Source organism: Phoca vitulina, unplaced genomic scaffold (genome assembly GCF_004348235.1).
Source record: "Phoca vitulina isolate PV1807 unplaced genomic scaffold, GSC_HSeal_1.0 scaffold22, whole genome shotgun sequence".
Taxonomy (NCBI): domain Eukaryota; kingdom Metazoa; phylum Chordata; class Mammalia; order Carnivora; family Phocidae; genus Phoca; species Phoca vitulina.
The window spans coordinates 10,009,290-10,021,819 of record NW_022589725.1 but is presented as its reverse complement, the minus strand read 5'-3'; the positions used below and the strand labels follow the sequence as shown (position 1 = coordinate 10,021,819).

Sequence of the window (12,530 nt, the reverse complement as noted above, 5' to 3'; positions counted from 1 at the left end):
CACCCTCTCTCAGAAACACTCTGCAGCCTCACTGTCTCCTTGATCACCTGGAAAATGCCTCTTCACCTTTGAGAATTAAAAGCAAGTGTCTCCTCTTCACTAGCATTATCTTGAGCCCTTTCTCCCCCCACTTCTTCCTCGGTCTCTTCATTCCCTGTTGGCCCTAGAACACTCTTTTGCTCCTCTTTACCCTACTCTACCTTAGGTAGTCTTCTGTTGTTGCACCTGTGATACTTTATTATCATTACGTGGGTGTGTAGACACATGTTTATTCCCCTGAGGATTCTGCAGTGAATACAAGACAGATACTGCTATAGGTTTTTGTAGTCTCTTAGGGAAGCCGACCATAAACATAAACAAATAAATGGAGAAACAAAGGAAATAATTATAGACTGGGGTAAGTGCGATGAAGGAAGCAAGTGGGAAGCTGACATAGACTGGAAGGAGAGGGGGGCTACTTGAGATATTGTAGTCAGGGATTCTGAGGCTGCAGAAGGGTAAGACTGTTGCCTGGGAAGAGTGGGCAGGGAGAGATATTTCAAGTAAAAGGAGCAGACTGGATATGGGAAGGTATGTGGTATGTCTGAGGAAATGAAAGGCCTAGTATGTCTTAGAACATAGAATCTGTCTTCCTTGGGGCACCTGGGTGGCTCAGTCGTTAAGCGTCTGCCTTCAGCTCAGGTCATGATCTCAGGGTCCTGGGATCGAGCCCCACATCGGGCGCCCTGCTCGGCGGGAAGCCTGCTTCTCCCTCTCCCACTCCCCCTGCTTGTGTTCCCTCTCTCGCTGTGTCTCTCTCTGTCAAATAAATAAAATATTAAAAAAAAAAAAAGAATCTGTCTTCCTCTGCCAGCTGCTGTGGTCACATGTCTTCATAGATTTGGCCCTGTATTTCCAAACCCAGGCACACTTCCTGTCCCAGAGCAGGCCTCAAAATGTCTGTTGAGGGCGCCTGGGTGGCTCAGTCGGTTAAGCGTCAGCCTTCGGCTCAGGTCATGATCCCGCGGTCCTGGGATTGAGTCCCATGTCTGGCTCCCTGCTCAGCGGGGAGCCTGCTTCTTCCTCTGCCTGCCACTCCCCCTGCTTATGTTCCCTCTCTCTCTCTCTCTCACTCTCAAATAAATAAAATCTTAAAGAAAAGAAAAAAAAAAGCCTGTTGAATTGATGAATTTCTTTCTTTTTCTTTTTTTGTCCACTCTCCTGGTCTCTTTATGTTTGATTGGCTACACTGGCCTTCTGTGGCTTCTTGGTTGGCTTAGTGGACAGTTATACCCCTTGCTTAAAATAATGTCACCATAGTAACCTAATTTACTATGAAGTTTAGGTTATCTGTCCTTCCCAAGTTGAATTTTGGAAAAATACGAGTTTTCAAGACTTTTTGGCCTTTGGAAGAAAGCTGTTTTGTAACTAATTTTGTCTTGGTGCTGTGGTCAATTCCTTTCAATTTAGCAATTCTTTTTTTGTTTAAAAATTTATTTATTTATTGGAGAGAGAGAGAGTATGTGCACATGAGCGGGGAGGGGGGGAAGGGCAGAGGGAGAGGGAGAGAATTTCAAGCAGACTCCCTGCTGAGTGCAGAGTCCGACATGGGGCTTGATGTCATGACCTTAGCCAAAACCAAGAGATGGACACTCAGCTGATTGAGCCACTCAGGCACCCCCAATTTGACAATTCTTGTATGGGGATCTTTTTGTCTTTTTGACTTCTGCAACATGGATATCATTGGTTTATTTTGATGATTCACCTTGATTTGTGTGTGTATTCCTATTGCTGTTTTGTGACTCTAGGTATTCATAATCAAATCTTTAAAAAAAAATTGTTTTTAAAGAGTTTATTTGTCAGAGAGAGAGAGAGCACATAAGCAGGGGGAGTGGCAGGCAGAGGGAGAGGGAGAAGCAGGCTCCCAGCTGAGCAAGAACCCTGGGATCATGACCTGAGCCGAAGGCAGACGCTTAACTGACTGAGCCACCCTGGCGTCCTATCAGATCTTTTTAAAAAGTACATTTGGGGGCGCCTTGGTGGCTCAGTTGGTTGAGCATCCGACTCTTGATTTCAGCTTGGGTCATGGTCTCAGGGTCATGGGATTGAGCCCTGTGTCAGGCTCCGTGCTCAGTGTGGAGTCTGCTTGGGATTCTCTTTCTCCCTGTCCCCCCAGTTGTGTGCACGCTTGTGCGTGCTCTCTTTCTCTCTCTCAAATAAATAAATAAAATCTCAAAACAAACAAACAAAAAAAAAGTAGGCACCTGGCTGGCTCAGTTGGTGGAGCATGCGACTCTGATCTCAGGGTTGTGAGTTTGAGCCTTGCATTGGTTGTGGAGATTGCTTAAAAATAAAATCTTAAAAAAAATACATTTGATGAACATTTATTGAATGTCTATGCATTCAATATGCAGAACAGTCTGAAGGAAATTCAGACATTTGGCAAACACCTCTCTTCATCTTTCAAAGTTCAGCCCAAGTGCTAAGTCTTCTTCTTTAAAGCTGTTTTCCTAACCCTCCAGTACCTGATGAAAAAGTTTGAAGTGGACTTCCACTCATTTGCTGCCTCTGAGGAAGGTGAGCAAAAGTAGTTTTGGGTAAATTAAGGAAGAGACTAGGAGTTGAGTGGTAAAAAAATATACTTTAAAATAGGAGGGTGCAGGGGCCCCTGGGTAGCTCAGTCATTTAAATGGCTGACTCTTGATTTCGGCTCAGGTCATGATCTCAGAGTCCTGGGATTGAGCTCCTCGTCAGGCTCCACACTCAGTGCAGAGTCTGCTTTTCCTTCCCTTCTCCCTCTGCTTCCTCCCCCCCGCCCCCGATCCCCCCCCCCGCGCTTGCCCACGCTGGCTTGCTCTCTCTCAAATAAATAAAATCTTAAAAAGAGAGAGAGAGAGAGAGAAGGGTCCAGAGCACCTGGCTGGTGGGATATGTGACTCTTGATTTCAGGATCAGGGGTTCGAGGCCCACTTTGGGAGTAAAGATTATGTAAAAATAAAAAATCTTTACAACAGATTAAAAAAAAACGTGTCCACTCAAGTGCTTTAGAAAGAGGGTAGGGGAGAGCATGCAGAAACTTAGTCTCTAGCCCAGGCATGCCATAGGAAATATTGTCTCTTTTCTATCTGGTTCTGGTCACAGGGTATAGGTAGGCCAGATAATTTTAGGCCTGATACTCCTTTACTCTTTTCCTTCCAGAGATCAAGAATGTTCTTGGTCTTTTTGTAGAGACGGATGGCGAATTCCAAGGAACCTACCATATTTCTCTTTGGGCCCTTGCTACTCTAGAAGCCCTGATGTTTGGTCATCTATTTTGTAACTCCAGGACCTAGCCATTTGTCTCACAATATAAATTTATGGGGCACCTGGGTGGCTCAGTCAGATGAGCATCTGACTCTTGGTTTTGGCTCAGGTTGTAATCTCAGGGTCGTGTGATCAAGCCTTGTGTTGGCTCCACACCCAGCGGGGGTCTGTTTCAGTTTCTTTCTCCCTCTTCCCCTGCCCCTCCCCAATGCAATCTCTCTCTCTCAAATAAGTAAATAAATCTTAAAAAAAAAAAAGAATATAAATTTAGGAATGTTTGTTGAATAATGGAATCAATAGCGAGTAGTTTCTGCCCTATAAAGTGCTTAGTATGTAGTGTTTGTATTTGCCACTTAAAAATCCTGTTTGTGGGACACCTCGGTGGCTCAGTTGGTTAAGCGCCTGCCTTAGACTCAGGATGTGATCCCAGGGTCATGGGATCGGGCTCCTTGCTCAGTGGGGAGCCTGCTTTTCCCTCTGCCCCCCCCCCCCCCCCCGCCCTGCCTCTGACAAATAAAATCTATAAAAAAAAGTCCTGTTTGTGAGTTGAGTTTGAAATGTTTTTATTGAGTCTTGAGCTCTTTTCTTCAAAGGAAAACTATTGAACATTTAAATTGTATCTGATGATCATTTCAAACTCTCTTATTTAGGCAAAATTAATTCAAGAAGAGGTAGAAAACATGACCAGATTAGTAACCATAGAAGTGATGGAAAAGGTCGATAAAGAATTATCTTGAAAAGGTCTCAGAGTAGGCGGTTGAATAGAAATGAAGTCAAGCTTTTTAGTACTTTCTCTGAGGTTAGCATAGCCTAATACTAAAACTGGGCAGGAAAGACATATGAGGAACCTTGGACAAATCCTACTGGCAAAAGAGACACAAAACTTGTCAGTAAACACCAAATAGACACTTATTAAATGAATGACACACACAACCAAATATGATGTATTTTAGCAGGATAATGTTAACTTAAACTTAGGAAATCTGTTATTTCATTATATTCATAGAGTAAAAGAGAAAAGCTGTATAATCATCTTTTTTTTTTTTTTTTTAAAGATTTTATTTATTCATTTGAGACACAGAGATAGAGAGAGAGCATGAGCAGGGGGAGAGGCAGAGGCAGAGGGAGAAGCAGGCTCCTTGCTGAGACAGGAGCCCGATGTGGGGCTCGATCCCAGGACCCTGGGATCATGACCTGAGCTGAAGGCAGACACTTAACCATCTGAGCCACCCAGGTGCCCCAAGCTGTATAATCATCTTGACAAAATCTGAAAAGTCTCAATTTATTCTCCATGAATCCTTGGTAAGTAGGTGTGGAGGAAAACTTCACATTAAAGGCATTAATTAGAAAATTTGACAGACTTCAGACTTAATGATGAAACATTGGAGACGTTTTCATTAAAGAGAAGGATGCCAACTATTTGCTAATTTTCAGCAGCATCTTAGAAGCACTAATGAGTATGGTAAAACGAAAAATAAATGGTAGGTGTCAGTATTGAAAGTGAGATAGTATAGTCATAATTTGAATATGATATGATAATCCCTGGGAAATGCAAGGGAATTAATTGATAATCCATTGGCTAGAGTTTGAATAGGTTCAAAAATCAAAACAATGTAACAAGGTATACAGTGAGAATGATTGCTTCCACTTCTTTGTCCTATACCTGCTCTGTCCTCTATAGGTAACCAGTTTTTTTAATTTCTGTCCATCCTACTAGTGTTTATTTCAATACAAACAAAACAAATACATTTTCTGATTTTCCTCTTTTGTAACAAGAAAGGTATCATAAGATATGAACTATTCTGTAGCTAGCCTTTTTAAAACTTAACATGTCTTAGAAATCTTTCTATATCAATTCACAGAATGTGTTCTCTCTCTCTTTTTTTAAGATTTATTTATCTTAGTGAGAGTCTTAAGTACACTCCGTGCTGAACATGGAGCCCGATGTGGGGCTCAATCTCACGACCCTGAGATGATGACCTGAGCCGAAACCAAGACTTGGTCGCTCACCTAGGCACTCTTTTTTTCTCTCTCTTTTTTATAGCTGCATAATATTCTGTTTTGTGGATGTGCCAAGTAGCATAAAAATCCCGAAACCATGAAGCTGTTGGCTGGATGTCTGCTCATTACATACTTTTCAGAACTTTTAATTTATAAGTATTTATTTTTGGGGGACCTGGGTGGCTCAGTTGGTTGGATGTCTGACTCTTAATCTCAGCTTGGTTCTCAATCTCTGGGTTGTGAGTTCAGGCCTTGCAGTGCTGGGCATGGTGCCCACATTTTTAAAAAAGTATTTATTTTTCCTTACACAACTATTATGTGACTAAATCCTTGTAAAAATTGAAACTACAGGGGGCCTGGGTGGTCCAGTCAGTTAAGTGTCTGACTCTTTGTTTCGGCTTGGGTCCTGATCTCCGGGTTGTGGGCTCTAGCTCCGAGTCTGGCTCCATGCTCAGAGTGGAAGTCTGCTTGTTCCTCTCCCTCTGCTCCTGTCCCTGCTTGCACTCTCTTTCTCTCTCAAAAAAAAAAAGAAAAAAAGAAAAAGAAAATTCAAACTACTGGCAAAAGTCTCTTGGCCGTTTCCAGTACCTCTTTCCCTCCCTAGAGCTTACTTTTGTTATCAGTTTGGTATTTGATATCTGTTCCTTTCTGGCTAATATTTCCATTAGAAATGTGATTCCCAGCTGCAATGTTAGTTTGGAATCTAGAGTCTCATCAGTGGCTGTTAGTTACATGTTGAAGTTGGAAATTCTTTTTCCCTTTTTCTGTCTATACAGATTCCATTCACAACGTTAACCTTTTGACTTCTTCCCCAGCACCCCTAATGGTTGTCCAAATATTTAGGTTGCACCAGATAAAATTATTGTTTTTGTAGGTAAAAAGTAGTTATCAGTGGTTTTATGTGGTTTCACCTAATAGTTTTAAAACTTAATTGGTTCACATGTCTGATTCTCCTCAAGGGCAGGAGCCAGAACACATACACTTTATAATCCCTTTCAGGACCGGGGATTGACTGGACAGATCAAAGTCACTTAATAAAGTTCTGTGGACTGATAAAGCTGAGCTGTTTTTCAAGGCAACTAGCAATTTTGATCCACCAAGTCTTCCCTTTTCTCTGAAATGCAGTTAGGTTTCCCCATCCTCCATGAGTGCCTTTCATCCTTGTACACTTTAGGAAAGTAGGGAAAACTGTCTTCTCCTTAGGAAATCTTGCTTACCCCTTGGTTACTGCTGACTCCTCTGGAGAGGTCTGTATAGTGTGCAGACTGTGGGATGCCTGTGCCTGAGCAAGGAAGGGCTTTGGGCTAGCCAAGGACCTGGAGGTCCTTCTTCAGACTCCTGAGTATGTGCGCTGGAGTTGCTAGCCTAAGAATTTGGAGTTGATTCTGTGGATCTGGACTTACCAGACTTTTAGAGGGCACTGGCCAGTGCAAATTCAAAATAATTTGGGGTTTGTCCTGAGGTTGTCAACTTTTTATTTTACCAAATGATATTTAAAATAAATATTTAATTATATATTTTTTATAGTTAATACATGCTCATGGTACAACATTCAAAACATACAAAAAGATATATATTGAATAAAATAAGTCTCATACTTCCTCTCCAGTTCCTTAACTATCCAGTTCCCCTCCCAAGAGGCAAACCGGGTTGCTTGATCATCCTTCCAGAGATAGCCCACGCATTTAAAAACAGGTACGAATGTATTGGCTCTCTCTTCTCCCCCAAATAAATGGTAGTGTATTCAGTACCATTTTGCATCTTTAGTTGTTGGGTTTTTTCCCACTTTTCTTAGAGATCTTTTAAAATCGGTACACAGAGAGCTGACTTAATCTTTTTAATGGCTCCATAATATTAGTAAGAGTATTAAAAACAAACAGTTACCACTGTTTTAATTTAAAAAGTATTTATGCACCAAAAATTTAGAAAGAATGTGATTTAGTATAAAGAAAAGTTCTGCAATAATTTAATATAAATACAGTTCTGTGAAAAATTAATTCTGTGTGTTGGTCCAGAGACTTGTGTTTGAAAACTGTTGCTAGAGATAGTAAATCATTAAAGAAAGGGCTTTTGAATAGGAGTGTGTTAGATCAGAGTTTGATATTTTAGGGAGGCTCACTAGTCTCTTGTAGATTGAACAAATGCGAGGGCAGGAGGAATATATATGTATTTTTTTTAATGATTTTATTTATTGGAGAGAGAGAGTGCACGGGGAGAGGGGAGGAGGGAGGAGCAGAGGGAGAGGGAGAAGCAGACTCCCAGCCGAGCAGGGAGTCCGATGCAGGGCTCAATTCCAGGACCCTGGGATCATGACCTGAGCTGAGGGCAGACGCTCAACTGACTGAGCCCAGGCGTCCCAGTCAAGAGGAATATAATTGAAATATCTATGTTCTTCTCCTTGTTTTATTTATTTATTTATTTATTTATTTATTTATTTATTTATTTTTAAGATTTTAAGTGATCTCTACACCCAACGTGGGACTCGAACTCACAACCCCAAGATCAAGAGTCCCATGTGCCACCAACTGAGCCAGCCACGTGCCCCCCCCTCCCCGCCTTCTCTCAGTTTTATAGAGAGGAATAGGTTTAGGGAATCCTTTTGTCTCCTACAATTATACTTCACAGTTCACAGATCGTACAATTAGCTAGTCTGCTGTCAGGATATCTTATGTTTGTAGCAGCTGTATGTCAATTGTATTGAAGTAGGGACACTAGTTTCAAGGCTGTTTATTCCTTCCGTTAACATTTTTTGGGCACTTAACGTATGTATAGTACCATTCAGAATTTTGAAAAGCATACCCTGTCAGTCCTGTGTGAGAAATACCCACACAAATTGATGGGGGCCTGAACTTGGAGAGTGACTCAAATTGGAATGGGTAGCTGGAGTCAAAGAGCTTTGGGATTGAAGAATTGACAGGATGCCTGACCTTTGGGAAGAATAGAAAGAGCAGAATTCATTTGCTCAACATTTATTGAATGCCCAGTATCTGCAACCTACTGTGATAGGTTAAACTGCAAGCAAACTGCCTTAGAGGTTACTAGTATAGGATTGAAGAGAACATAGTGTACAGACACAAGGAAGCAGGCCGATTTATTTAGGTAGCACATGTTTATTAGGTTGGTGGGGTACTAGGTGATTGATATAAGAAAGGCTGGAAATGGTACAAATCCAAGTTGTAGGGAGAAAATATAGGTGGAATCTGAACTTTCTCAATCTAGAATAGCAATCTGATTAATGCAAGTATTTAAGAGAACAGTTGCAAACAATATTTATTTTTCTTTATTTTTAACCATTTATTTATTTTTGGAATGAGCAACAGAATAATATGGTTGAAAAATAAAGAGCATTAACAGGTACACTACAAAAAGTCTCCCTCTCACTTTCACTCCTTCCCTCCCCCATACTCAGTTCCCCTCGTGTGTCGGTTAGGTTTTAATGCTGGAAACAGAAACCACCGTGGGTGCTTTAACCACAAAAGGATCTAACACAAGAAATTGGCTATTTACAAAGTTGTTGGAAGGGTTGGAGAAGTGGGACTCATGGTTGCTGCCCTTCGGTATCAATTTGAAGGACCCGCCGCTGGAGCTCTGTTCTGGAGGCCAGGAATTCACTCCTGCCGGGGCCACTGCCACCCTCCACACTTGCTTGAGACTTAGGAAGCAGTAATTAGACATTAGGTCCTTGCTTCTGCAGACCAGTGTATCAGTATCTCCAGGGAGCTTGTTTATTTATTTATTTATTTTATTATTATTATTAAAGATTTTATTTATTTGACAGAGAGAGAGACAGCGAGAGAGGGAACACAAGCAGGGGGAGTGGGAGGGGGAGAAGCAGGCTTTCCACTGAGCAGAGAGCCCGATGCGGGGCTTGATCCTAGGACCCTGGGATCATGACCTGAGCCGAAGGCAGATGCTTAACAACTGAGCCACCCAGGCGCCCCCAGGGAGCTTGTTTAAAGCTCTTAAGGCCCTAGCTCCATCTGCTGAATCAGAATCTGCATTTTAACAAGATCCTCTGATGATTTGCATTACATGAAAGTTTGAGAGGCCCTGCACTGGAGCACTGGGTTTGGCCACTACAGTTGCCTCTAAACCCACAGGTCTTCATGACCTTGATTGCCAGTTGTTAGGGAGTCAGGGAAATGTAGTTGTTGGTTTTTCCAACTCTCAGTCTGGTAGGAGGGTGAACTGTTGAACTGTTGACCTGACCATACTTCTACAAGTAACCATTGTTAGATTCTTGTGTAAAATACTTTTATGCATATTTAAGCATATATAAATATACATTTTCATCATTTTTTGTTTTTTTTTTTTAAAGATTTTATTTATTTATTTGACAGAGAGAGAGCAAGAGAGAGCGTGAGCACAGGCAGGGGAGTGGCAGGCAGAGGGAAAGGGAGAAGCAGGCTCCCCGCTGAGCAGGGAGCCCGATGTGGGACTTGATCCCAGAACCCTGGGATCATGACCCTAGCCGAAGGCAGATGCCTAACCAGCTGAGCCACCCAGGCGCCCCTTTTTCATCTTTTTTTAAAAAAATATTTTATTTATTTATTTGACAGAGAGAGATAGAGCAGAAACACAAGCAGGGGGAGTGGGAGAGGGAGAAGCAGGCTTCCTGCTGAGCAGGGAGCCCGATGCGGGGCTCGATCCCAGGACCCTGGATCATGACCTGAGCCAAAGGCAGACACTTAACGACTGAGCCACCCAGGTGCCCCAATCTTTTTTTTTTTTAAAGATTTTATTTATTTGTTTGAGAGAGAGACAGAGCACGAGTGGGGGGAGCAGAGGGAGAGGGAGAACCGACTCCTCACCAAGCGGGGAGCCCAGTGCGGACCCTGAGATCATGACCTGAGCTGAAGTCAGGTGCTTAATTGATTGAGCCACCAAGGCGCCCCTACTTTTTCATCTTTTAAAAAAATAAACAATAGCTTACCATACACAGTGTTCAGTACCTTGCTGTTATCATTTAATAGTTCATCTTGAGAGAGTTTTCCATATCATGACAGAACCGTTTTTTTTTTTTTTTTTTTTAAGCAGCTGCATGGTATTCTATATGTATTATACAATTTTTAAATTGAGGCTATCTAATATAGTCTGGGTTGCATGGTCACTCTAATTTATTGGCTTATGTAAAATATAATCTAGTTGTTAAATGTTTGCTTCCTGCCTCCTTTGTGCTCTGGTCTTGTGTGTATGTCATCTTGTTTAACTTGCATTGTAACCCAGTATGCTGGGTATCCCTCCTCTACTCTACATGACAAAACTCAGGCTCTGAAAAGTCAGTTTAATAATTCATAAACTAAAGAATGTCCGGGTTGGGATTTGAACCCCAGGTCTGTTAGCCTCCATAATTTGTGATTTGACACAATTACACAGTCTCTAAATGGTAGGCTTTATTTAGTACTTTGGTAAGCTAGTCCTTTGGGAAGAGGTTTGGAAGGGTACTGTTTTGGATATTTTGGGTGGGTGTTAAAGGCATTTAACTTTTTTTTTCCGACTCAGGTATCCAGCTCACATAGAAGACATTGACTACGAAGAAGGAAAAGTACTCATCCATTTCAAGCGTTGGAACCATCGTTATGATGAGTGGTTCTGCTGGGACAGTCCTTATTTACGCCCTTTAGAGAAAATACAGCTGAGGAAAGAGGGCTTACATGAAGATGAAGGATCTTCTGTGAGTATCAAGTCTGTAATGAGCTGGGTCAGCCGTTGGTTACTTTATGTTCCAGCCTTTGATATTCAGTGTGAAAGTCAGTAGCAGCTGGGGAACCAATCCTTATTTAGGCCTGTAGTTGCAACCCCGAGATCTCCATGGTGCCTGGGGCTCTTGAAGAATCTCAATTGTCATCTGTCTATATGATATGATTGACATGACAGCTCATAAACGATCTTGGTTGAAAAGCATTGAGGATGAATGGGGACCTTATCTCTTTCTTTTATACTACTGTATCCCTTCAGATCATTTATTAAACTTATTTGTTGTGTGAACATTTATTAAGCAATCATTCCATATGGAGCCTCATATCAAGGTCTTTTATAAGGTTTTTTTTTTTTTTTAAGGTTTTATTTATTATTTGAATGAGAGCTAGAGAGCATGCGCAGGAACCGGGGGGCGGGGTGGGGGGGGGAAGAGGGAGAACGAGAAGCAGACTCCCTGCTGAGCAGGGAGCCCGATGTGGGCCTGGATCCCAGGACCCTGAGATCATGACTCTAGTCGAAGGCAGACACTTAACTGACTGAGCCACCCAGGCACCCCCTTTTATAAACTCTTGAGGGGTACCTGGCAGGCTTAGTTGGTAGAGCATGTGACTCTTGATCTTGGGGTTATGAGTTCGAGCCCCACATTGGGTGTGGAGCCTACTTTAAAAAAAAAAAGCTCTTGAATATCTTGGAATTGGACTATATTCCTTTTTCTAAATTTCATCGCTATGCCTGGAGCTTTTACTGATTTCAGAATGAAAAATGAAGTATTAGTTTTGAGTTTTTAAAACAGGCATTGAGAAATCTGTAGAAATCCTGCTGCCTTTGGATCTGACTCACCCCCAGATTCTGTTTTTCATTTTAACCCTGGCCAGGAAACTTGAACTCTTGCTGTCTGTGTGTATCCATCCTCTCCCATCCCCACCCCCACTGTTTACTGTTGGGTTGCCTGGGTGGCTCAGCCAGTTAAGTGTCTGCCTTGAGCTCAGGTTATGATCCCAGGGTCCTGGGATCAAGTCCCATGTCGGTCTCCCTGCTCAGCGGGGAAACTGCTTCTTCCTCTCCCTCTCCCTCTGCCTCTCCTTCTGCTTGTGTGCTTTCTCTGTCAAATAAATAAGTAAAAATCTTAAAAAAAAAAAAAAAAGAATTGTTTACTGTTGTCCAGTTTGATTGCTCAATATTTATTCTACAAACTGTATCAATGCAAACTGTGTGCTGGGAAAACAGTATGAAATATTAAAAGTGAATGGGTGCTTCCTTTGGCAAAAGACCCTTTAAAAATGTGGGTGGTATTAGGTGGCATGAATGCTGATTCCCTCGAGCTGCAGTAGGTTTCCTCCTTCCAACTTGTATACTGGGTGTGTTCCTGGTGGTCCTGGGCTCAGGGACAGGGTAAGGATTTTAATCAGTACTTTGCTATGCCTGCCCAGACCTCCTAGGATAGGAAGAATCTTGTGTCCAGCCCTTTTGGTTTGACACCTAGTGTTGAACAGCAGAAACATCTTCCTCCATCCCAGTAGCTATCTCCCCTTCCCACTCTTGTCAGT

At 42.2% G+C, this 12,530-nt stretch overlaps 1 protein-coding gene across 1 annotated transcript in view; it reads left to right on the top strand.

The window, feature by feature from the left end:
* PHF20 (PHD finger protein 20) overlaps positions 1-12,530 on the top strand; it is a 132,120-nt gene that overhangs the window by 49,197 nt on the left and 70,393 nt on the right. Inside the window, exon 3 of the mRNA XM_032420193.1 lies at positions 10,786-10,957. Coding sequence (XP_032276084.1) covers positions 10,786-10,957 — 172 coding nt within the window. The remainder of the gene's footprint in view (positions 1-10,785; positions 10,958-12,530) is intronic.